Source organism: Tauraco erythrolophus, chromosome 14, assembly GCF_009769465.1.
Source record: "Tauraco erythrolophus isolate bTauEry1 chromosome 14, bTauEry1.pri, whole genome shotgun sequence".
Lineage (NCBI taxonomy): Eukaryota > Metazoa > Chordata > Aves > Musophagiformes > Musophagidae > Tauraco > Tauraco erythrolophus.
In genome coordinates, this window is record NC_141478.1 from 15,860,636 (window position 1) to 15,887,363 (window position 26,728).

The following is a 26,728-nucleotide window of genomic DNA, read 5'->3' on the forward strand; positions in this document are numbered from 1 at the left end:
CAAAGTTCAGCTGAAGCAGGGACAAATACAGAACAAATTTTGCATGTATTCGTAACTAGGGCACCAGAGCAATAGAGGAAGCCAAAATGAGCCGGAAAAGCAAAAGGAGTTTAAAGGAGAAATTTGCCTTGAAGAACAGCTTGGTTAAAGAAGCCCTCTCAGAATTCCTGGGAACTTTTATATTGATAGTAAGTGTCAGCTGCTTTCCTTTCTTCGTACTAATCTAATGTTGGACAGTGCTTGTAAGAGGACATGTATGCTTTTTCTTGTACTGTACCAGCAGCATGGTTACTGCCTGACAAACATTGTACAGCTTTGAATTAATTGCTTCTATTTACGGTAAGTTCATAATTCATTTCTTCATCTGATGCAATTATTACTGGCTATTAAAACCAGATAGCTTTATGTATTACAATTGTCTGAGAAGCATTTGATTTCATATAGGAGCAGAATTTCAGTGAACTCCCACATTCTGAAAAATCCAGATATGCACAATGAACGTTAATAATACTCTCGCTTTTGTTTTTAAAAAACTCAGCAGTTTATTCTACTTTCACTTCTATGCACAACTTCCATTTGCTTTAATAAACACACTGTATTGCACGTGAAGAGAATTTTAGCTGAGTTATTTTTCTGTGCAATATAGAAATGTAACTGTGTGATTTGTAGTGAATCTATTGGCAGTTGCATTGCTGAACCTTCAGAGATTTTGTAAGTTAACTATTTTTTGTTTTGTTTTTAACTGTACTACATAAATTACACAGTTGCTTGGTCCTATAGTGCTGCTACAATTTAGGTAAATATTGAAACTCCTCATTTTCATATCCTCAGATTTTTAAACTTAATTTCTTTCTCAATTTTTCTGTGCATTTTGCACTGGGACACAGGGCTACTTGGTGATTTACCAGGGTAGAGGGCAGACTCAGTAGCAGCACTGGAAGTCGAGCAGATAAAGTGTTTATGCCAAACTCTTTCTTCTTCCTTTCAGTCAGAACAAGACAGTCTTGCTTATTGCTAAATATTTCATCATAGTGAAAGGACAGAAAAAAATAAGAAGCAGGCATAGTACTGACATAGTGCATTTTATAACTGTAAGTATATTAGCTAAATTTCAAGTAAGTAATCTAAAAAAATTCCAGTAGCTCATAAAATACATGAAAAGAATAGTCTTTACTACACTTCACCCAACTGAAGTGCACAGGCAGTAAAGTAACATTATTCTCAAATTTAATACCATCTATAAGACGTTATTACGGTAAGGAGCACATTTAGAAGCAAGAAGCACAAAGCATTTTACAAACATTAATGAATTGAGTGTCACAACACCCTGGTAAGGAGGGGAAATGTTGTTATCTCCATTTATGTATTAGCAAACTTGATTACAACAGCCAGCACAGGAAGCCTGTGGCAGAACTCCGAATATAACCCAGATCACCTGATTTCCAGTACTCTGTCCTCACCACGAGATCATCCTCCTCTTTCCATTAATGCAATTAAGCAAGTGAAGAAAACGTATTAAAGTGCAGATTAGATCACAAATGCTATTATTTAATGTCCTGCTGCACAAGACTACAAGGAAATTCAAATCCAGAGCCCATTTCCTACTATATTCACCATATGAATATAGCAGAAAATGAAGCTACAAAATTGTTGTTGATAATCTGAGTTTCTCAATTCTATCTTACCCTTTCTAGTCTCAACCTTAAAGCAGACTAATCTCTCTCTTAAAGCAGAGAAGAGCCTCACATGGATTAAACCGCAGCTTTTTCAGTGCTTGGATACCTCAATTTAAGTTTAGACTGTGTGAGTTAGCAGCAGTACAAAGCGTTTATTGTGAAGAAACTGACTTTTCTGCTGTTATTTATCGCTATTGCTTTTAGGTACTGTCAGCTAGTAAGTAGTTTCTCTTCAAGAACAGATAAATATTAAACTCTTAACTTGAATTGGAGCTAATGAAAGGGGCACCCTGGTAAGTTAGAAGGCAGAAATCCTTGAAAAAAAGACACCATCTATGCAAAAGAAGTGATAGCTTTCTTCCATCATGCTATTACTATGTCTTAATCTTGTTACAAAGTAAAAGTGAGATAGAAGTTCACAGCCTACAGCATAGCTGATTCAGATCTTTGCTGAAAGCCATTTCATGTCACTGTGATAGGTGTTACAGCCTGTGTGGAGCACTTGTGCCAAGGAGCAAGGCAGGGATGAACCTTTCTATTACCCACAGGCTCTGCCTGGAATTCAATGCTAACTGACACTACCTACATTTACAAGCAACCTAGCACCTCTGGAAGTTAGCCAGGTGAAATTCTGTCCCCTTAAATCACCTATTTCTATTTCTTCTGGGCAACATCATCACAGACCACATGTTATTAAGAGCTTAAACTACCATCTTTGGTAACTCTCAAGCCTTGCAGCATTATTCTCCAAACTGGAAAATCTACAAACAGTAAGAACGATTTCAGGACATCTAGAAAGTGAAATCACTCATCAGGCAAAAACCAAACCTTCACCTGGGGGCAAGAAGGGCTTTGCTTGCAATGTTGAACAGGTTTGAGACAACAAGCCTTGAGAAAGTCACTGGGTATACAGTTTGGATAACACCTCTTGGTCATCTCTACTTAACATGTTGTGGTTTGCCTTGTAGCGTGGTCTCAGAGCACGTCAACTGAATTCTTTCCAGATGAAACTAAAGTGGAAGGTGACCTCCAGAATCACAGCAAACGTGCTAACCATTAATGGATGCTCAGTCCAGTGGATCAGACTGGAGATATTCCTAAGTAATCCCTCCTGAGATGTCCATAGTTAGGTTCTCTGAACCAGCAGCTTGCACTGCACGACCTGATATTACAGACATAGACTGCGCGAGTCTCTCTGCTTATTAAAGCACCTGATTTCAACCTCTGAGGGTTCAGTGAGAAACACTAAACTCGAGGAACCTGGAAGTGCCCTGCTGTATAGGTGGATCAAATGGTGCACAGTGCAGCTGCTATTAACACCTGTCTGGGTAATCCTGCTGGTGATTAGGCTATTTCACTCTTAGATGTATTTTGAGGGGGGATCGAGTATTTATTTCAGTATCAAGCCTTGAATTATTCCCCAAGGCATAGCACAGCTTCTCTAATTACACCCTGGAACAAGAATTGGGGCAGAAAACCCCAAACATACAGTCCATAACCAAATGCAAATTGCATGTGGTTTTGGTTACACTGAGCTTTTGGTTACTGTCTTGAACTATACTGTATTCACTTTATAAGGTTCCATCAAGCTGAGAAAATGTTGCACTTCACCTCTTACGTGATTTCTGTAAAACAAATGGAGTGGTGCAGTTTTAATGTAACTAAGTTACATGTGCAGTACAGGCAGTCAGGAGCCTGCACTCTGCTGGGTATTTATATTTGAAGAGTATTTGTAAACTCCTGCCCATTTCTTGCATTTACCTTGGTGCTGTCCAACCTGCAAAGTTTAATTGTGCCGCTTGTAATTTAGAACAAATATCCATAACAAACACAACCTACCCAATAAAGCTTTCTGTGAACATTTGAAAAGGATATGACTGTTTTCCAGGAAATAGAGACTAATGTGGGTTTTACACAGTGTGTTTGGAACCAATTTGTGGGACTAGTCTCTCCAGCCTGCACCTATGCAACAGGTCCCTGAGGTGGGTAAACACCCGCCCTGTTTATACCCTGGTGGCTGAGGCGCACACGTTTCCCAGCCTTTGACAGCCTCAGCCTTCTGTAGCCAGGGCTGCCCCTGAAGCCTTCCTTGAGGAAGAGCTCTTTGGAGAGCTTTTTGTTCTCCAACATGTCTCCTGGTTCAGTACATTTCCTCTTGGGGCTCCTGTGCGTTACTCTGGGGGCCAATATCTGGGTGCTAGCACAAGAGAGTCAAGAAGCCATGCTGCATCAGATAGATGGTTTACGTGACTTTTCAGTGAGTCTGTCCACCTATCCAACTGCCTCTCTGCTTTTAATCACGCTTCTCTCTGTATTTCCCCTTTGGAACTTAGCTGCATTGCTCTCAAACAAAATGGGATTTACTCTGGCTTATGCCATTAAGTATATCTGAATTGGAACAGTTCCAAAAAGAGAAGCCAAATAGGCCATGTGGCTTCCCTTACCAGCTACTGCTCACCTAACGTAGTTTGTATTTCAATTTCACTCTCAAGAGCATCTTACTAAACACAGTTTCCCAGAACAGAGTGGCACAGGAGCCAGTACCTCCTGAGTCTGGAGCAGTGTACGCTTCCTTGCATAAACAGAACACAGGTTTCCATTTAGCATATAAACACAAGTGTTAGTATATATATTCCTATCCCAAAGCTTAGTCTCCAACCAGCGGTAGGGAGCCTCTTCCAAAACTCCCACTGAAGCAAATGTTAGTGTGTGCATGGAGGATGCAGTACATGGGCATAAATGAATATATGACACCTCATGCTGCAAATACTCCAACTAATGAGAAGGAAGGCTCTTCATCTTTTGCTCATCAAAATATTTTTGTCTTGTTTTCATATTCTGACCACTTCATTATGTAAGTTATTAGTCCTGCTTTCTTCTGGAGTTTAGTCTTCCCTGAAAAAATCTTTTAAGTATGACATTCCATGGATTTTCTAAGTCCAGAAGATTAAAATCTAAAAAAATTTCTGTATCTTTATTTTGGTGGCCCTATGTTCCAGTGCATGTTAATTACAATACTGTACAGTAATATATATCCCTTACTCCAAACATGCATTAGATCCTCATTACATGATGTTATTACATGAAAGCAAATGTAGCTTGTTATCATTTATTCCTTAAATGTTTAGTATCTAATAAAAAAAAAATACTACTAGGAAATTTTAAACAAAGATACATTCCATGTTCTAAATTTTTGTGAAAGGGAGACTCTTTGTATAGGATGAAATTGCTCACAGCAAGTTTTGTTTAAGGTTGAAAATTAAATAGCAGTAGCTTCTAATAGGTACCTTGTTTGCCATCAGCAGTGAATTTCCTGGAGTATAGAATCTTGTATAATTAGCTTTTAGTGAAATGAAGTTTGTCAAAGCTAGATGAAAAAGGTTATTAAAACATATTTATAATTGGTATTTTGATATGTCACTCAACATATTTTAAATATTATATATTATATAGATATTTAAATTAAAAAAATAAATATTATATAACGCTACAAATACCATGGGTCTTGGCAACGTTTTCACTCTGAAAAGTGGCTCTTATGTCGCAGAGATCCATACATTAGAGTGTCTACCAGCAATACTGTTTTACAACCGATGAATAATAGAAGTCACTCATTAATCTAATGTCATGGAATTTAATCCTGCACTTCCAGACCAAAACTGTTCGTTTTATGGGAATAAGATGCTTCCTTTCCCTGTCATCACCAACTCAGAGTCCTTTCTGTATCTGCAAATGTACCAGTTGCATATATTTTGATGGCATGAAATTTTGCTAATGATTCTGCTGAAGATGTGCAAACTCTTCCTCTTTCTTGAAACTCTATTAAATCAGCACTGCAAACAGAAGTCAAAGTGGTAACAAAGACCTTCAGCTGTGCCGAGGTTAAGAGAAGTTCTTGCACACTGGTATTATTTCTGTAATTTTACTATTATCAAAATCAATTAACTACTTTTTTTTTTTTCTAGACAACACTTCTGTTTCCCTGAAGTCATTCTTTAATTCAGCTGAATAGCTAGCAATGTGAAAGAACTGAACGGAAGGTTACCTAACTGTTCTTTTACCCTGAAATGTTTATTATAGCAAATAATTCTGAAAAGTCACAGGAAATCTTTTGTTTTCAATACAAACTGAAGTTTTCCAGTATATGACATGTTAAACTTTTAGGTGACTCAGATGTTCTGTGTTGCATGAAAGTTTTAGAAGATAATTATCTCCATCTCTGCAGCATCAGCCTCAACACATAACTCAGCTCTCATTGTTTAACCAAGAAGTTCCAGTAAGCTGAACTTAATTTTCCAGGACCTTTCTCTGCAGATGCACTTTTTTCCAGAAAGTTTGCATCTATAGCACTGAAGTGTAGGCACTCTCCCTGAGCCTCACAGAAGATTTATATCCGTTCAATATTTAACTGTGAGTGCAAAACTTGAATTTACATTTTACAGACATAAATTTACAGCCTGTTTTCTCAAAAGTTTTGGCAAATTAAAAAAAAAAAGGTAATAAAAGTAGTAACTTTTTAAAACTGTCGTAAACAGTTGGAGAACAGAATAAAAGATAATAAATGCAGTTCATGCCATACAGTGAGTTTATATCTTTGTGATCTCAACACTTGAATAAACCACTCTGGCTAAAAGTGAATTCTAGCAAGCTCTCCAATCCATGGTCTGGTTTAAAGGCAAACTCTACTCAGTTCCTCCAACCCATTTCTCAAAGGTTTACTATTGAAAGCATTCAGCTTTTTTTCGCCAACAGAAAACAGCTTAGGAAGAGAACATACTGGGGCTTTAATTACTCATAACCGTGCACCTCCAACTGTGAGGACACAGCAAAAATCCAGCCACCCTGTTTCTGTACCCAAAAGAAAGAGTAAAAAAAGTGTACCGTTATACTCCTAAGAGAAGATACTAAATCTGCTTTCTCAGAAACTGCAATGCCTGCTCCTGCTCTCTCTCTGAGTGGTATAATTCCCTGAGCACTGTTACAAAGACTAAACACATTTTAAGAGTTTAGAAATATTTTGATCTTTTCACTTGGTGTAGGAAGCAAAGCAGAGAAGCACATCTCAGCTCAAGAATAAATGAGTAACATGGGAGGGAAGCAGCACCTGAATAGGCTTTTTTTCTCCTCAAGAAGGTACTAGGTAAGATTTTCTTCACTTGCCTAGGCTTTTCTTCCTAGACCCTTTGCAAGGGGCCATGTTTCACTCCTGAAAGTTTGTATCTGAATATGAAATGTTTAATTTCCTTTCTCTTCTGAATTTCTAAAACTTCATAAGAAAAGAAAAATAATCTTTGCTGAAGAAACTGACTCAAGCCAGTTGCTGTATATAATTCAGGAAAGAAAAGCATTTCAGCATTTCAGGATGAGGAGTGCAATATTAATCATAATAAAATACGAGAGAATGCAGACCTTTGCATTCTCTCTAGGTGATTTCAAGCTTTTATTTGTCTCCTATTGCATGTGCAAAAGCAATAATAAAAATTTAAAAGCATCAGTTTATATAACACAACATAGTCTGTCCCTCAATATTTTCACTGCATTTTTCCCACAGAGCAATTTGAACCAGATCTTTATATGTTTTAAAAGCTTTATATACACAATTCATCCAAAGCATTATTCAATTTACATTCATATCTTCAAGTAGTAATGCTTTCTGTCATTAAAGAATTGATTTCAAAATAGCAATCATTATAAGGATTATGTCTATACTAATTAATTAACTAAATTATAAAGGTTTTTTCCAAACCCTTACTTCATTAGAGAGCAAGTCCGAAAAAAAAAAAAGGAAATCCATTTGAACACAAGAGGATATTTGTTGTGTCCCAGGAGGTCATCAGGAGAGCAGATATAGAGATTTTTTATTACTGCAAGTTTGATTAAATTTTAATGTGCAGAAATCCTCCCCATCTACACCAAAATATTTAATTAATGACAAAATAAGAGCCATGTGCTTTTCAAGTATTTTAAAATTACTTGACTGATAAGCTATATTTTTATCTCACCTTGAAAATGTTAAGTACCATCTGATTTAACACAAGATAGCAAATACTAAACATGAAATTAGATGGAGATTGCTCTTTCCTGGAAGAACAGGAGTTTCCTGCAACTTGAATTCTTGCAGAGCTAATGCCCTGAATTTTAGTAGGTCTAACGTGCCTCTATTTTTGTTGCTGTTAGCATTACCATCCCTATTGAAAGAATGCTTAGGAGCCCAGGCTGAATTAAGGCCCTACATCACACACAAACACAGCAAAAATATGGCTCTGTATGGAAAGAATTTCTAATCCATTATGAAACACCTTATTACGAAATGCAATAAATAAATTATCAAGCAGACTTGCTTTGTAAATAAAGAGATTGGAAATGAAAGTAAGTCCTAAAATACACTCCAAATTAAAGACCTTTAGAAGGACACCCTCAGTTTAGTAATCAGCCTCTAATCTGAAAAGTTTATTAACTACTTTTTATAAGCAACACCTAAACTAACCATAGATGGAAAAATTAATGGGAAGCAGGAGGAACAGTACAAGACTACAGTAAACCACAAACAACCCTCTAATGTTTCATGCGCAATTTTGGTCAAAGAGATCCCTACCTGCAGTGAAGGACAAATGCAACCACTTTCCACAACCCCAAAAGGACACACTGACTCTTCCTGCCTGTATCGCTGCTTCTAAAGGCCTAAATATGCAGTGCTAAGTCTGGCTGCTTGGAGAAGTCATGGAGTTTCCCTAAGACGTGAAACACCGGGGCTTGCCCTCATGTCCTCGAGTGTCCCAGTAATATTGCTCTGCTTCTGCAGACTCGGAATGGGTAACTTTAGGATAGCATAAGGACACTCACCGCAAGCACACAGCTTGAGTCTAACACACGGCGTTGCCTCTGAGAGCCCGGCCCCTTCACAGCACCGTGCAGGAACGTACGCACACGCAGCAGAACCAAGAGCAGTAGTGCAGGTCTGTCCAGTCTGAAAAAGGGGAGCAGACAAGTCACAGGAAATGCCTGTCTGGGGAACAGTTGGAGAACATAGGTGGGAGTATGGCGTGGGAAAGAGGCAGGGTTGCTGCCTTCTCTGAACAAAGGCATCCTTACAGAAAATTCTGAATTGGTGGAGGGATCTTTGGAGATTCTTCATAATTAGCTGTGGTTATTTAAGTAAGGTTCTGTCCTGAAACTGACTAAAAGAGAAAATTTTAACTACTTTTCTAGCGTTTCCTGATTGAAAGTGTACAGCTTATAATTAAAATACATATTTTTTTTTTACAGCTGCTGACTCGATACTCCTTGTAGCACACTGAATTCTTGTATTCGTTTAGAGCATCATTAGTTGTGTAGTCGTGGAGGCCATACTCTGCCTGCAGGGACATCTCTGGTACCCTGCTGTAGGTATGGAATTCACTACAGCTTGGCAGCTGGTGATGTACAAGATACAACAAAACATACTCCATTTTGCAGTCTCCACACCGAAAAAAAATGCAGGAGACTTGGCTGCTTCTTTAAAGCGACAGCAAGAGTATATGGCTATGAATGCATGCTACCACTAGATCGGTTTGACAAGAAGGGGCCTTTTTTATATAAGCATTCTGCTTTAAGATGTCTAAAGTTTTAAAGGCCATGTACAAAAACAGATTTCCTAAAATTCTGGATGGATCATGCAGGAAATCCTATTTACACTGAAAAATGCTGTTACAAGCATTTGCGAAAATCCTGAAAATAGCACAGATGGAGGCAAAACAATCTTTAGACTCTCTGATGACTGGGATAGAGATAAAATTCTGTAAGCTTCTAGGGAGTAACAGGACATTATGCTCATTGAAGGACAGTTGTTTTCCTTTCCTAACATTAGCCTTGTTACCCAAGACAAAGAGAAGGATCTAACAACTATGAAGTAAGTTTTCTGGCAGCTATTCCACAACCAAATGTTATTTATGACAGTAATATAATTACTTTGTGAACAAAAAATCAGTACTGAAGCTACTTCAGTAAATTTAAGCAGATCAGGCTATAGACGACTGCTAAGATGAAAACCTGGTAACATAAGATAAGACAAGATAACAGGATCTGGTTATATTCTACTGCAAATTAAATTCCCATCAACTTCATGTGCTTCAGTCAACAAGTTTCTGTGGGTGCAGGTGATGGCTGAGCTTGGCCTAGAAACTTCGAATATTTAGTTACAACTTGACGATCTAGTTGGTCTTAACTCGGCCAAGCAAAGATTCATGGGGTTTTAAATTGCTGCTCATGTAATTAAATTACATGGTTAGGTGACAGTTTCTAATTATGTCAATCTAGCTGCACTAGATATGAGAAATTTTTTTTCTCTCCTTCTTAAAATGACAACAAATGGAGAAAATATTACTGTAACATGGTTCAGGTTTGCAAGTTCAGTTTCCAGTTTCCCCATCCCAGAATGGGCACACACTGACTGTGCCTGCAGTAGTGTTCTTTCATTGTAAACGAATGAGCAGGGAGTCATTTACCAACATCCACCGAGCAAGAAGCCAGTGCAGCTGTGTTCAAGTGAGCTTGTATGCCTTCTTGTTTGTAAATTCCGTTTTCTGAGACTGGTTAGTACAAAAATGGAGCGCCTGGAGTTGCATATTTCCTTATGATGTGCAGAGCAGAAGCTATTATGCAAGAGGACTACACAGCTGTTTCGATAGGATTCTCCTCAGTTCCGGCAATCAGGGAAGGGAGGCCACAGCCTCTTTCTGTTATTTCCTTCCCTCTTTTTGCGAATTTGTACTTGATATACACAGATGTGGTTACTGTCCTTTATCCTTTTCTATACCCATCTCCCTGCTCCTGTCTTTTTTTTCATCATCCTTACAGAAAGGGGTAATATTTTCAAAAGAATGACTTTTTCCGTGAATCTGCAAAACTCTGTATGCCATTTCAGAACACAAGTGCACACTTGTAGGTCTAACTGCTTGCCTGAATGCAAACTGCACCCCAGTGTACACAGGCCCCAGACCAGCCTACTGAACTTGCTCCACGTCTGAGCCGTATCATTCACTAAATCTTGCTTGGTGCAACTTCTGGAATACTTCCTTTGAGAAGTCTGGAAAATGAAGGTTACTGTGTGCTAATTCCACCTCCTCTAGAATTGTGCCCTAATCTTAAACTTTATAAATTCCAGCATACCTATTCTTTCCATATTAAACATATAAATACATGATGAGCAGAATAGTCTCATATGAAGTTTTAAAAAACCACGTAATTTCAGCTCTGAACAACTGAAGTGTATTTTGTTTTGGCTTACATCTGTATGCGCGTTTGTGCTCACATTTGAACTGCTAGGTACAGATACTAATAGCAATGAGAGAACGCCTAACGTAAGCGTATGTCATCTGTTGCACAACAGTAGACTGCAGCTTAGAATATGTCTTGTAACTTTAAATTATGCAGTCCAACAAACTGCTGCTATCTAACACCACCCTACCCTTACGTAACCTGACAGCTGTAACACTTTGGCACCAGACTGTTTTGTTTGCTTGCATGGTTATAACCTCGAGGCAAGATCTGCACCTGGGTATATGACATAGTCTCAGGGCACTTTTATAACAGAAACTCCATCTGCATTGCAAAGCTAGTTAAGAACGTAATTTTATTGAGAGGTTTTCTGTCACATTTTGGTATTAGTTAAAACCCTTGAGGAAATAATGGAAACAAAAGTATGATTTTTGCCTGTTTAAATTGCATCTATTCTAGCAGGACTTGCTTTTTAAATCTCAATTACCAAATCTTTTTGGTACAATCTATTTCTAAGGCAGGAAAGATTTTCCAATTTCTTTGCAGTTTCTGAATGCAACTGTCTTGCAACTGAAAATAAGCATTTCTAAACGAACTAAATTTTATGTATTCCAATATGCATAGTTAGGAAGAATATTTGCAATACAGTCATTGGTGACACACTGTGATGGCAGAACACTAAAGCGAAGGAAGGAGATTAACCAAAGCAACTGCATTGGCTAAGACGGAATGATTCTATCAGAAGAAAAAAAAAAAAGTCAGATTCCCACGAACTATCAGAGGAGGAATATATACAAAACATATATATCCAATTTAACATCAAAGTAATTTAGGTTGCTCAACATAAATCTAGTCACATCCCAGAAATGGTATGATTCAGATCACTTACAGTTGCAGAGGAGCAAAAGTTTTCAGACTATAGATATTACTTGATATCTTCCATAGATTGTTGGGTCCTTACTCAGCAAAACACTAAAGCATATATTTAAAAAGGAGATTATCAAAGATACAAATTGATTTCTAGTAGGAATGGATTGGTTAGTCTATCTTAAACTAAAGGTCTTTTGTACCTTTGAAAATCTTTCCTACCAACTTTAATAGAACCTAAACATATGCTTGAAGCTAAGCAGAAGCCTTAGAACTGAATAAACATGATCTTAAGCATATGTTTAAGTGTGCTGCTGAACATAATTCTGAGGGAAACCAACATAAAACGGAAGCTAGTTTAAGATCAATGAGAATACTCCAGTGTGAACTATTCAGATATCCCCACTTTAGTTAATTGTTCAAGCTGCAGAGCCAGTGAAATATTTTGATAGAGCGATATATGATATCAAGGCAGCATAAGTGTAACACACACTCTAATCTCCAGAAAGTTGTCTCATTCCAGAGTTTTGACATTAAACATTAAAGGCTTTTTCAACTATCTTTCATAACTTTTACAGTAATTCTTTCACTGCTTATAACAACAATTTGGAACTGAAAACTTACCACACAGAATTAATTCCCTCTTCACTTTCAGATGCAGAGATTTGTTGTAGAGGCCGTGAGATCTTGTTCAGGCTTCAAGTTGTGATCTGTATCCCATCATGGTACTTGAACACTGTTTTCTGGGGAGCAGACGTTCTTCCTGATCAGAGAGCTAGGGAAAATAAAGAGCAAATGTTCCTTTGCACCAAAGGCAACAATGGCATACATGCTGCTAATCTCAAATTCTAGCATTGTTTCAATATTTAACAACATTTTCAGCTATACCTGGATAGCAGCAGGAGTTGCAAACTAACCAATAATGTTTGAAGACACACTCATGGTTTTACATTTCTCTTTTAAAATACAGGCACTTGGATGTGGATGCGTGGGACAGACTGTCCTTAGTCGAGGAGCCCATGGTGGGCCCATGACAGTATCAGTTGGATTTGCAATGGCAGTCACCGTAGCAGTGTATGTATCTGGGGGAGTTTCTGGTAAGTGACTTTTTTTTCTTATATAGAATTTATTGCCATGGTTTTAAGGCTACCTTATTAAATTACTTCCATTTCATGGTATAAACAATTATGTATCTAGCAATAGCAAGCACCATTACGGTAGAGTCTGCATCAGAGTTTCACTAGTAAATCTTGTGTGTTCTCCTTGTTTCCTTCTATTCTTTGTGCTTGACAAAACTTTCCACCAAATTCTGATCTGAACTACAGTACGCAAACTCCTATTGCCACCATTGAGTTTGGCCAAAATAGTATCAGAAACACTAGCATAACTGCTTCTAACATTTAAATTCTCCCTTTAATAGAAAATGATGGATTGTAATAATACACTGTGTTGTGCATTACAATAAATAATACTCCATGTTGTATGTGAAGTTTATATTGCCCTCTTAAAGCAAATGGTGCCCTTTTACTCCAGTTCTCACAGAGTTATTTCTTACCCTTCATAAAGAGGGTAAAGTCGATCTGGGCAGATATCTCTAGGTATAAGTAGGCCATTATATGCTGTTGCTATAGCAGAAATTACTGTGGCCATTTCTCTTCTCTTTTACAAATTCTTTTACAGAAACACCATGCATGAGGAGGTTTCAAAGTTCACATTAGAGAGTGCTCAAGCTACTGCAACACAGGCAGTCTTGTTACTGTCATTGAAAACAGCAGAATGGTTCCTTAATACCACATGAAGTTAATTCAGCAGTACATTCGTATTATCGGAACAACTTTAAGCTACAGCTTTTGGTTTACATGTAGGCAGGTAAACTCTTCTAATGCAGTATCATGAAAAAAAAAAAACCTGTAAAGGCACTAACCTGTCCTACGTTTGCATATTTAAGGGATATTCTTCTCTATTATATAGAGGATCAGAGTTCAATCCAGCAGGGCAGCGCAGTTGCAGATGTTGCAGTATTGTGCTTCCTGTGGTTTTCCCATGACAAAGGATTCTGCACACGGTGCATTTTCGCTGTGAAAGAATAGGAACAGATATTTCAATAGGCTGTCACTATCCAACATACGATTACTAGTGGACGCTTTAGAATATCAGTTCCTATATAGAACTTGTTAGCAAATTCTGTGGCTCTTTGGCCATGAAGTCTCAAATATGAGTACTGCTAAAATATTTTGCATCAGTTCTTTATAAAACTCTGAACTAATGGTAACATAAAATATATAGTCTGCACACTCATTTATCTAAGAAAATTCCCCTTTTTGATTTTCCTCCAGCTAATTTTTCTCAATGTCTAGTTCCCACCATTTTTTCCAACTTAACATTTCAAACAAACTCATGACTGTGATCACTGCAACTGCAAAAGAATGGGGAACACACTATCCAAAGTGGACTTTTTTTTTTTTTAACCAGGAAACTACCAGTGGAACAGGAACCAAGAATCTTTTAACTGTCCTAAATCAGCATGAGAGCCATCAACTAGACTTTTCCTTTCCAGATTTAATTTTAATCAGACATCTTTAACATTATTATGACTTGTCCTGGCCATCATGATCACTCTGTATTATGTACAGGTGAGGAAGAATATCAGGTGTTGAAAGAAAGGAAAATGATTCTTTCCAGCCAGAGTAAAGAACAAAAGACAAGACAACAATTTATCAAAATTCACATGAAGGTCTGTTAAATAAGGTGCCATCCATCTATTCGCTCTGTGCTGAAGAATTTGAAACAGTGAGGAATTAATTCAAGACTGCTGCTACTAGGTCAGAGTTTTGGAAATGATACAAAGAAAGCTTTATCCAGCTTGTTATCTGTGTTTGTCAGTTCATTATGTATCAAAGGTGCCTGGATTTCATAAGATAATGACTCACTGACCTGCAGTGCAAGCAAACACAGAAACTGTACATAGAGGCCCTTTCTCCATCACTAGCCTTTGACAGATAAAAGTCATGCTCTTCTAGTTATTTTATTAAAGAAAAAGGCCATTTTTTTCCTGATAACCATACAGGCTGAAATGAGACATTACCTGGAAGGTAAGCAATGGATCTGCTATGTCATTGCAAAACTTGGGGTTTACTGTATCTTTACTGTGGAGTACTGTTTAATCTGTTTATTTATTTGGCAATTTGTATTGCTTAAGTATCAGCTACATATTTGTAAAAAATGAAGTTTTCCAAAAGCATTCAATACTTTTTTCCAGGTTAATAAAAGATGTTGAGAGAAATTACTAGTATGTGACATAATAATAAACATATTTTAGAAACTAAGAGTCACTATGAAGTCCAATGTTGCTGAGATATTTTCTATGTGTGAGTTTAGGTGTAGCTACTCCTAATAACACAGGAAGGAAATTCCACAGGAAATAGAATACTGTGTTTCAGCACAGCTACTTTATCAGTTTCCTTATCATGGACCTTTCTGGAGGGTGTAAGAGCTTGATGAAGACGTGTGATAAAGAACTATGCACTGCTGTCCCTGGATCTCATCTAGGCATAGCTCACCAACAGTCAGCATGAAGCTGGACAGCCCTAACATTGTTTAATTTTACATTCACGAAAACCAAGTTCCCAAGTAACCCCAGGTTGAAGATGGGGACATAAACACGACTTAAATCTAAAGTACTCCAGATCTGCCTCAAGATATACGATCAAGCCAGTAACAGTCCTTAATGTTAATACATGCTGCTAAACTGAATGAATGTTCTGCTGCCCCAATCCTCCCTTAAATATAAAAAGCCCAAGCCCTTGAGGGGAGAGAATATGAGCAGAATGATGGACTCTCCCTTCACAACTTAGCACAGACTTAGTTTGTTTCTAGAAAAGTTGTCTATAGATCTATACATTATATACTGCAGGACAGCAGTCTGATAAATAACAGTTGCAAACATCAAGAGGGAAACTGCATCTTGGTGGATACTGGCTTCCCGCCCCCCCTAATTTCATCCAACTCGTTTCAGTTTAATTGCAGTCAGCATTTAATTGCAAAATAACATCTAGAAAAGCATGTACTAGTCTCGTGTTCAAAAGTGCCCACATTTTTACAAATCTTTCACCTATTCTCATGTATCTGAGTCATCCATACGACTTTTTTTGTGATTTATTTTTCAGGTGGTCACATAAACCCAGCCGTTTCATTAGCCATGTGCGTGACTGGAAGATTAAAATGGACCAAATTACCAATTTACATATTAGCACAACTCCTGGGAGCATTTGTTGGAGCAGCAGCTGTCTTTGGGATTTATTATGGTGAGTACACCTTAGACGTGCTCACAGGACAAACCAGAGGTCAGGCAGTCTCTAAGGCCCCAATTTTTCAATGAACACCACGCAGACGGAGGACTCTTCACACAGGGCTAATGGCAGGACTGAAGTTAAAGCTATAAAGAAGAATGAAAGAAGCATAAAGAGTTTGAAGGAAAAAAAAAAAGACTCGAACATTCAAGGTATCCTACAACTTCTCTGAAACACTAATACTCCAGGAAATGTTTTGAAATTTAGAAAAATGATTCATGGGAAATCAGATACTCTGAGATCATGTATTTCTCAGTAAGAATTTTAAATTACTTAATAGCCAGGATATAGGGCTATTCATCTTCCAAGCAAATCAGAAACATTAAAGACCTGATCCAAGTGCCTGTAGGCAAGCATCACCAACGTTGTTCATTGAGGTTACAGGATATGAGATCAAGTCCCTCCTGACTAAACTTCAGACCACCCTAGAGAGGTAGCTCTGCAAGGCAATGAACTCCAGGTAGAGTGATAAAGAGGTCACATGTCAGAAGAGAAAAAAAAAGGTTACTGCTGTGCTTGAGGCATGTTTCTTTTACACAGTATGCAACAGGGAAAAAAACTTAGTAACAGACTCCCTGACTTGATGAAGCCACTCAGTCACATCAGTTGCTTCAACCATCCACTCCAAAACTCTGCTTCTACTGCCCCAGCCCATCTCCTTCAAAGCCTCTCTCTTATAGGCATTATGTCCCCAGACAGTGCTGGGTCTAGGTGCAACAGAGAAAAAACAAAAATGGAAATGCCTATTGTATATCAGCTAGGTGCTCAGTACCAGTAGTAATCGCAAATAGAAAAAGCTTTAGGAACTGTGGTAACTGTTTTGGGTTTGGTAAGGCCTGTTTGTTTGGGTTTGGGGTGGGAAGAGGGAGTTGTTTGTTTTAAGGTCAGTGGTAGAATTTGGAAACTGTGGGATTCCAGAACAGGATTTCCATCTGAATCTAAGTCCTCCTCAAACCAGAGAGCCAAGATTAGGGCTGTGGCCAGAATGCAGCAGTATGTCAACATGCACATGGGGTTGGGGGTGGATTCACTGTGTTCTGCCAAAGGGTAGCAGTAGGATAGGGAGCCAAGATAGGGAACTTAGGACAAGGGTCAGGGTTAGAGACTTCTTCCTGTTATTCAGCAGTGCAGGATTTTCTCATATCCCTCTCTCTGCTCAAGTACTTTGTCCTCCTCCTACTCCTATTAATTACTCCTTCTGCAAGTTGCAGGAAGGAAAAAATACAGGAGAGTCCTGTACTCATTGAGGTCCACTGAAAACTCACTGGTAGAAAAATGGACATAGGTGCTCAACAACTCCATCTTCCCCTTACACACATATCTGAGCTATGTGCTTTCATTTTTAGAAATACTCCTGAAAGAGTGAGGGAATACATATGCTAGGCTGCTGAACATGAGGCCCTTCTAAAGGTGTACAAAGTAATTCACAGCTGAGAAATTTTCTTTTCCTTATCCTTTCTTTTGTAACAGTTAAATGCAACAAAATAATCTGTCACTGCAAATGAGAAAGCCTCACCAAGGTAAACAACCAAATATTCTCTGCACCCACATTTTGACCTGAAGCATAGCTAGAAAAAACAGGGGCAAGGAGAAATAGATTTGTCTGCTAGCTTCAGGAGAAGCTAACCATCCTCACCATGACTTCTATGGGAGACAGGGAGTTGCTCCTTTACTCACAGGTATCACCTCATCGCTGGATCCACTAGTGAAATAAAGACACAGTATTTGTTATTCACGTCTGTCTGTGCACATTTTTGAGTGCTTCATCTTAGTGTCTTCCTACTTCTAACATTTCAGGGCTTGCCAAGGCAGCAAATTATTCTGACACAGAAGTCATATTATGCTATTTAGAATACTCTTTAAGTACACTAACATAAATATACCTGTATTTACACATACATAAATCCTTACAATATATACAAATACTAACTTAAATATACTAAGAACTGAAGTTTTGGGGCTAGTCTCTCCCCTTCACATCTTAGATGACTAGCATAGCAGTTGGGTTTAAAGCCCAAGCAGAGTGAATTCAAACTCCTTTAGAAGAGGAGGTCTCTTAGGCGAGTTTATTCCCAGAAGAAGTCATTGCACAACTGTCATAGAATCATAGAATCGTTAGGGCTGGAAGGGACCTTCAAAGGTCATCTAGTCCAACCCCCCTGCAAGGAACAGGGATATCTCCAACTAGATCAGGTTGCTCAGGGCCTCGTCCAACCTGGCCTTGAACGTCTCCAGGGATGGAGCATCCACCACCTCTCTGGGCAACCTGTTCCAGTGTTCTACAACTCTTATGGTAAAAATTTTTTTCCTAATATCCAATCTGAATCTACCTCCCTCTATTTTAAAACCATTACCCCTTGTCCTATCACAACTGGCCCTCCTGAACAGCCTCTCCCCATCTTTCTTGTAGGCCCCCTTGAGGTACTGGAAGACCGCTATAAGGTCACCCCGGAGCCTCCTCTTCTCCAGGCTGAACAGCCCCAACTCTTTCCTTCCTGTCAAATGGAATAGCAGTAATTCCTGGTGGCTGGGAATCCGCAACAGTACAACAGGATGCTATACATTTTTCGGGGCGTCAGGCCAAATATAGCACCTTTTACATAATAATGCAACTGTGTTCAGAATCCAAAAATGCTCCCTGGCACTCAGTTTAGAGTAATGAGCATGGGAAGAAACAGCTCCATTTTGAAAGCTGTGATACATAAAACAAGTACTTCAAGGCACAGGAGAGATGAGACAGGAGGGTATAATCAGTACACCCCTCATATCCATTAACTACAATCCCAGAAAATACTATCATTTTCAGTTGAGAACGTGAAGTGCACAGACCTGTCACATATATCCTAGTCCTAGAAAACCCAGTGTTTATGGAGAAGTGCAACCAGGTAATGGCTGTTTTCTATAGATGCCTTTATGGAGTACAGCAATGGAACACTTGAAGTCACAGGACCTAATGCAACAGCACATATCTTTGCAACATATCCAGCTCCATATCTGTCCCTCATAAATGGATTTGCAGATCAGGTAAGTGCACCTGCTGTCTTGATTCTACAAATGAAACATACTGAAAACTGTAAAACCAATCAGTAAAGAAATACAGAGATCTGTAACAGGTATGGTGAATCTCACCATTTTGGTCATACATCACTGTGTACAATAGCAACAAGAATGTAGTGCTGTTTGTGGGGTTACAGTTTAGTTGTATTTTATGAGCAAGATAATTTCAAGTTGTTCTTTCCACATTCATCATGTTCATTGTTGCACACTACATGTCTTTAATGCAATATAAGAGGTTTTCCCCAGCATAAATCAATGTTTCTCTATAAACTTCAGCAGAGCTATGTTCATTTATATCAAAATCCAGCCCATTTGGTGGACCTTTTATTCCTTAAGAAATTCTTAAGCAGCCAGATTAACATACCTTGAGCAACTGAGTTTTCTGCTACCATAATCCTCCTTTCTAACCCTCTTTTTGCAAATAGATTTGTAATGTTTGTTATTTTTCAAATGACTGAATCTGAAAAAAACTTCACTTTACTCTCAATCAGTATCTTCTAATCCTACTTACTACTCATCAGTGAAAAAACAAATTTTCACATCTTCTATCTACTTCTAATCAATTTATCTATCTTCTTCAGGTATTCATGAAATAAATATACTGTGTAAGTAGGCTATGAAAATCTAGGGATTGCTGGACCACAGGAATTCCTTAGGTAAAGGACTTGAAGACTATGAAATCTGGCTTCAGAAAAACCCAAACATTGTTTTGAAATTTTGTAAGAAAGACAATTCTGATTTTTCCTTTGGATCAGTCAGACTTTTTTGCTCATGGATATTTTAAAACAAAATTAAAACCAGATGAAATAAAAATAATTTTTAACACCCAAACTTAAACTTCTTTAGATCAGCATAGAAATTGAATGTTTTGACATTGGTGAAACTTTTGTCTGTTTTTCCCCTAAGTTAATTATTAGCAAAATCAACATTTACAAAGTATTTGATTTAAGCAGAGTAGCAATTTCATCAAAGTAATTCCAAGAAAATTTCCTTCATCAGCTTAATTAGAATATGCCATACAGAGTTCACATTACAGTTACATGTGCAACCTTAATTTAGGTAATTCCTAATTTTTTAGCTGCTCAGTTTTGACTTTGGAGACTTCACTTTTTTTCTTACATTATGCAATACCTGGTTAAAGAGGTACATATTTAGTCTAATTTATCAGTGTAAGCTACAGTCACATAAAATGCTTTCATATCAATATAACTGATTGTATTGGCATAGCAGAACTACCAAAAATGAACAGAACTGTCAAATTGACAGGAAAATATGTGGAAACAAAGCATCAGACCTTACATAGGAGATGCCTTTTAAATCCTCTCTTCTTTCCACACCAGGTTGCTGCAGATTTTTTTTTCCTTTCAAGTGTCCTCAGCACATTTCTTGTATTTTCCTTTCAGCGCCAGTATCAAAACTTCTCATTACTATGAAGTAGAGAGGCACTGGGTTCCAAATTTTGTTACTCTGTATAGTGGGATAAATCTAAATACCAGCTCTAAGCTGCCCAGTCCACGAGGCTGCCATGGCCCCTTTTTTCGTTACTGTAAGAAATATGCACATATTTATTCAATATTCTTTTCTTTGCATTGGCCAGGTGATGTCAACAGCTGTTCTTCTTCTGGCTATATTTGCTATTTTTGACACCAGAAATAACAGTGTACCAAAGGGCCTGGAGCCAATTGCAGTAGGACTTCTTATAATTGTTCTTTCTTGCTCCCTGGGAATGAACAGCGGCTGTGCCATGAACCCGGCCAGGGATCTAGGCCCAAGGCTCTTCACAGCCATTGCAGGATGGGGGATGGAAGTATTCACGTAAGTATGCCTGGATATGAAGTAAAATGCTCTTGGCTAAAATGGCTTCCTAGGAAAGTAAGATCCTGATACAACATGGTAGCAAGTCATACTTTATATACATATAGGTAATTCTTTGCATTCCAGAAGAAGCTATTCGTGCACTTTAAGCCAGACATTCTCCACGAACGGCTTTAAAAAGGATTTCCTGCTCCTAGGGCAAATCAAACATGCATTATCTCTAATATCAATCATTGTTTCAAGCAGACCCTTCCCAAAACACTAGAGATTCTCAGAGGCCACTGAAAATATAACAGTGCTTTCTTCTCTTGTCCTGCAGCTTTCAGGAAAAAAAAAAAGAAATTGTGAGAGTTAGGTGGGAATATTTATTGGGTGCTGTAAAAACCACGGACATATCAGATTGATTTAGCCTATTATTACTACTGAACTATTGCAGAAATATACAACAATCTAAAAGACCAACTTCCTGCCTGGGAGCAAAGGAGTGAACGAAAGAAAGCTTCCTTCATTTTCCCACATTTCAGAGCACACACAAATCCTCGTGCATGTATGTGCACACACACACGCTCTCGGCTGGCCAAATGCACAGCTAATTAGTTGCACATCAAATCCACAGCTTACACATATCCAGTGTAAGAAACACTCTGGGATATCTAAATAAGATTAATTTGTCATCAGGAGGTAGACCTTTTGGTTTATTTTTGTATAGTTTGTTTTTTCCAATCATTTACAAGTAGGAATCCCCAGAAGTACTGCAGACCACTCGAGAGCTCTGTTTAATAGAGATTTCATTTTAGCTGTTTCACCAAGCACAAATAATCTGTATTTACTTAGTATTACTTCCATCTACACAAATCATGTGCCTTAGTCAAGGGCAGCAGTATGAAAGCTTTTCTCACACATGAAAAGCTAGGTATGATGTAGAAGAAACAGGGACACAGTCACACCATAGGCCTGATCCCAGGCTCGGATGCAACACAGCTCTCTAGCCTTGTTACCTCCAAAGTTTTCCTCCCCAGCAGCTCTTACCAGTGTACCATTAGACTACTCCTTTTTTAAAGCAGCAGCACACAGAATACCATCCCACACCCAGGATTCTCCTCTCTCATGCCTATTTAATTACAAGCAGTTTTGTTGACTATGATGTTAATTATAGTGTCACATGCTATAATGTGCAGTAATATATTGTGAAGTTGGCTATTATGCTGGCAAAAAAGTTTGGAAGCCTGATTGTACTGTGGTCTAGTCACAGAATACCCATGAACTCCCTTCCTTTCCAAAAGTAAGGCCTTACTCATTTACATTTAAGAAATTACAAGAAAAACTCTACATTGGTACCAATATGGGCTCTTCCCATAAGTAATTTAGTTTTAGGATTTATATACAGAGAGGAAATGCATCTCTACTGTAAAGACCGTACTAAGAAATTTAAAAATGAGAACATAAAAAATGAGATATGAGACCTCTAGTCACTGCCAGAATAAACTTACAGCAGTCTCAGGGATGTATAAATTGAGGAAGAAGTCTTCCACCCTGCCTTCAGTTATAAGGCTACAGCTATAACCAAGTTTGAGGGAATGATACAACACGAATATGTTCTTATCTATTTACAGCATAGATCCAGGTGGGATTTAGGAAGAACTTGAGCTTTGTTAGGTAGCTGGAAGCTTTGGATCAGTTACAGGCCACAGGAGAAGTCTGAATGATTGTGGCTGGGATCCTGAACTGCCTGATGCTCTGCTGGCATTATATGTGCATGAGACTTAAGCAATGAGGCAAGAGTTGGCAGCTAAACCTTGGATGTCTCAGCTTAGCTGAAATTCACAACCTTGAGGCAGGTGCTTACGCTCTCTAGTAAAAGGCATGCCCAGGAACTGGGACCTAAGGATGAAACCTCCGCAGTGCACACGAGGGGAGTGCTGCACAAACCAAGCAACAGGAAACACTGACAAGGCATTGAACATTCACCAGAGTGAGGATGGAATCCTTTCATAAGTTGACTCAGTCACTCTCTGTCCAGGTCAGCAAGTGTTTGAGTGCTGCCCACAGAGCAGTTAGGGACTGCCATGAAAGCCTCACTTTGGAATAGATCAGATAGAAAGTCTCATCCTTCTCTACACTCTGATCCCAAGCAAATACTCTGAACACTGAGATAATCAGTTCACAGGGGGAAAATACCCTCTACCCTTCTTCATGCTTACAGGTCCAGTAAGTTCTGGTTTTATCATGTTCTCAGCATGGTATTGTTTCCCTAGCTAGTGCAACTGCATTTGTTTTGGTTAAAGATTCCCATTAGAAGCTGCTCTGACCCACCGCAGCTGGAAAGGTGGTATCTGACCTATGGAGAGCACCATTTCACACACAATAGATGGAGTCAGCACTGTGGCCTACTCCTGCAAACTGCTCCTCAACCTGTTGGGAGTAGGTGGCACAGATGGCAACTGTCCTCATCATTAGAGACAACCGCTGACTTTAGAGACCTAAATGTTTCCAATGAATTGTCCTAAAACCATGGAGATAACCAGGAGTCTTTCTTCAGCACATGCTTAATATTCTAATAAGCTTAAGAAAAATGTTGAGTCGTGAAGTTTTGTCTGTAGCGCGAAAACAGCCAGAGCTTTGAGTACAAATACCAGACTCTGGATTTTGACGAGCTAACAGAGCATGAAATGGCAACGAGAGTGAGAAACAGCTCTACAAAACAGTATTTCTCATCTGTGTTTGAAGCTACCCGTAGAATATTTCACCCTTGGTTTATTACGGGTTCTTCTACATCTTTGCTGAGGCCGGGTCTGACTTGCAACAGCAGCAGAGATGACACGGTATTTGCCTCGCTCGGGAGCAGCGCTCCGCCGCCGCGGCGAGGCGGGAGCTGCGGCGGGCACAGCGCGGCCGCTGCCGAGAGCCGCCGGCGCGGTAACGCTGACACCTCGTGGCCACCGGCCCCGGGGACAAGTCGCCCGAACTAAACTAAACTGCATTTTGGAAAGGGTCAGGAGACGCACTTCTTGTCTGCACAGGGATCTGGATGGCAAAGCGGCCTCTGAAAAATTTTGCGTTGTTCCCAGAGCGTAGAACAGTAGGCAGACACCTTCCACAGTGCTGAATGCCCGAATTATCCTGGCGTTTCTTACAGCAAGCAGTGTTGTCTCACCGTCCCGCCGCAGTTGGCTAGGTGAGAAACGGATTTGCAAGTCTAAAATGGGCCAAAGTTCCCAGTCTATGTAGCTTACACACTGTAAGATGTTTTTGCAGTTAAGCGAAGTGCCGCTTGCCAGACCTGTGCCTGTGCCTCCTTCCCTGCACAGCCAGCTCCCTCCTGCTCCGCCCAACAGCAAAAACACCTGATAATGACAAAGGCATAGCTGGATGTTTTCCTGCTAACTTGGCAGCAAAGCTGTAAGCTAGGATAAAGCTAGGGTATAAGGGAACTAAGGTTACTTTGGTGAAGCTATCCGCACCTGTCACAATCTTGCTCCTGTGTCAATGAGGGAAGATAGAGCGTCATGGAAACTCAACTGCGTCCTGACCTCATTTCAGCTTTGGCATCGCCCTCTATAAAGACTACACACCCATTGTCTTAGCAGAGGCTGTCTAAAGCACAGCTGGCAGCAGGTGCTGCAAATACAGGCTGTGATTTGGAGAAGGTCACGCAGGAGGCCAACAAGGCACATGTCAGTTCATGGAACAAGCTGAGAGAGAAACCTGCCAAGAAACACCTTCGTTACACGCTCGCGTACACACACAGGCATATGTGGAGTAATACATGCAAGTACTTGATATGGATTCTGTTGTTCTGTTAATTCAGTAAAACCTTACTCTGTACTTGTTCCAGAAATTCAAAGGCTCAGCAGACATTCATGACTCAACAACAAACAGATATATAAACTCAGTGGAACAATATCGGGAGTTATTTTATATCCTCAGGGCAAAATCTAAATAATCCCAAATATTCTGAACAAGGAATAATGTTATGATCAATAGGGCACTGTGAGGTTAGCCCTGTTCTATTCTTGTGCTGTACTTAACCGCAAGTTCACTTCTGCATAAATCTATACAACTGAGTGCTGAATAATTATCCTACAGTTAAAAAATTTCCCCTGGCAGCTTCCCGTAAAGTTCCTCTCACAGATGAGTGTGTTCCTTTGTATTTCCGGGAGAAAAACAATTTTACTTCTCTGTTTTCAATATGCATGAAGTTGAGGTGACTGGGTTTTCACTGCAGACTCACATATTCAATTAATACAGAATGTTATTGAATCAAAACACTTTCATGTACCAGTAGTTAAGAAAATCTGTACTCTGAAACCAATACTCAGTAATTCACTGTCTAAATGTGGACCTCCAGGAAAGGGAGAGCAATTCTATAAGGCCAAGTCTCCTGTATAAAGAGTGTGTTATTTATTGTTTTATACCTTTTAATGGTAGACTTGTTTCTTTAAAAATGTTCAGAAACCTACACGTTTAAAATTAAATCCTAGTAATTGTGAAAAGTGAATGTAAACATTTCAGTGGAACCAATACGCTGGACTTTCTTACTGAACACAGCAATTCTAAGAAAGATTAAGTTTTATGCATATAAAACTTCTAAATACTTATTTACCTCTTACTGCAAGATCCCGCATTTTAAACACAAAGACATTACATCATGAAATTTGAATCTTGACTACTTTAGTCAAGTATAATCCACTTTACAGTCACCGTGTTTTATTACATTCCTTAAGGTAAATGTACTCAAAATCAAGTATAAGCTATTACACTTGTCAAGAGGAATACCATGTATACTATTGCAAGTCTGAACCTGCAAATCTCCATGCAGACAAGATAACTCATTTTTGCAACATACATTTGCATTAATCACTCCTGAAAACCTATTCATGAGCATCTGGCAACAGCATCAGTTAAGATTGCCGTGCAACAAATATGTCCCAGTTCATTTCACTGTAAGTCAATGAAGCCCATTTTCCACAAGGGAGAAATTATCCCCTGGCCCCAAACCAGACGTGCAGTGAAGAGGCCTTATTTTCTGAGGTGCAAGTACGGCACAGACCAACACGTCTGGTGGTTGTTACTTAGCATTTCAATCACAACACGGGCAGGGCAGGACAGGACAGACAGGGGTGCCATCCATTTACAGAAATGCGAGACAAAAAAGAAAGGACTACAGCATAGCGAGTGTCACGCTACCATATTTGTTCACTACCAAATATAAGGTAGGGTGTTCACTAGAATAATAAATAGTGATAATACTTGTTCTTTTTGTTTTTTGTCTTACAGGGCCGGAAATAATTGGTGGTGGGTCCCTATAGTTGCACCTATGCTGGGAGGTATACTTGGAGCAACGATCTATATTGTTTTTATTGAATTTCATCACTCAGACACTCAGCCAGGAGAAGAAAATGACATGTATGATAAATACGAACTGACCAACATGGAGTAAGAAGCGAAGAATTTTCTCTCTCATTTTGTTGTGTCATTTTTATGCAAATGATAGTTTGGACCATTTCATAAAACCTGTATGCCTCAAGTAGAAATTTGCATTTCAAAGCAGAAAATCTATATAGAAGATAAGATCAAAACTGACCTCTTTCCATGAAACATTGGGCTGGTCGCATTCAAACCTGGGAACTTGCGGGTGAAAAGGGTGAACTGTTGTTCTTTTCATCTGGCTCTCACACCACGTTATCTCCTAGATTAAATTGTAGCGAG

At 39.0% G+C, this 26,728-nt stretch overlaps 1 protein-coding gene across 1 annotated transcript; it reads left to right on the forward strand.

The window, feature by feature from the left end:
- Nucleotides 1–86: 86 nt before the first annotated feature.
- Nucleotides 87–26,459, forward strand: AQP9 (aquaporin 9). Its single transcript, XM_009984093.2, has 6 exons — nucleotides 87–188; nucleotides 12,769–12,895; nucleotides 15,965–16,102; nucleotides 19,053–19,171; nucleotides 20,802–21,019; nucleotides 26,297–26,459. The coding sequence occupies exons 1-6, from the start codon at nucleotides 87–89 to the stop codon at nucleotides 26,457–26,459; spliced, it is 867 nt and encodes a 288-aa protein (XP_009982395.1).
- The last annotated feature ends 269 nt before the right edge of the window (nucleotides 26,460–26,728 follow it).

Coding starts and splice junctions, on each gene's coding strand:
- AQP9 (XM_009984093.2), top strand. CDS start 87: ATGAGCCGGAAAAGCAAAAGGAGTTTAAAGGAGAAATTTGCCTTGAAG. Junction 12,896..15,964: donor TGTATCTGGGGGAGTTTCTG/GTAAGTGACTTT, acceptor TTTATTTTTCAG/GTGGTCACATAAACCCAGCC. Junction 16,103..19,052: donor TGTCTTTGGGATTTATTATG/GTGAGTACACCT, acceptor TGTTTTCTATAG/ATGCCTTTATGGAGTACAGC.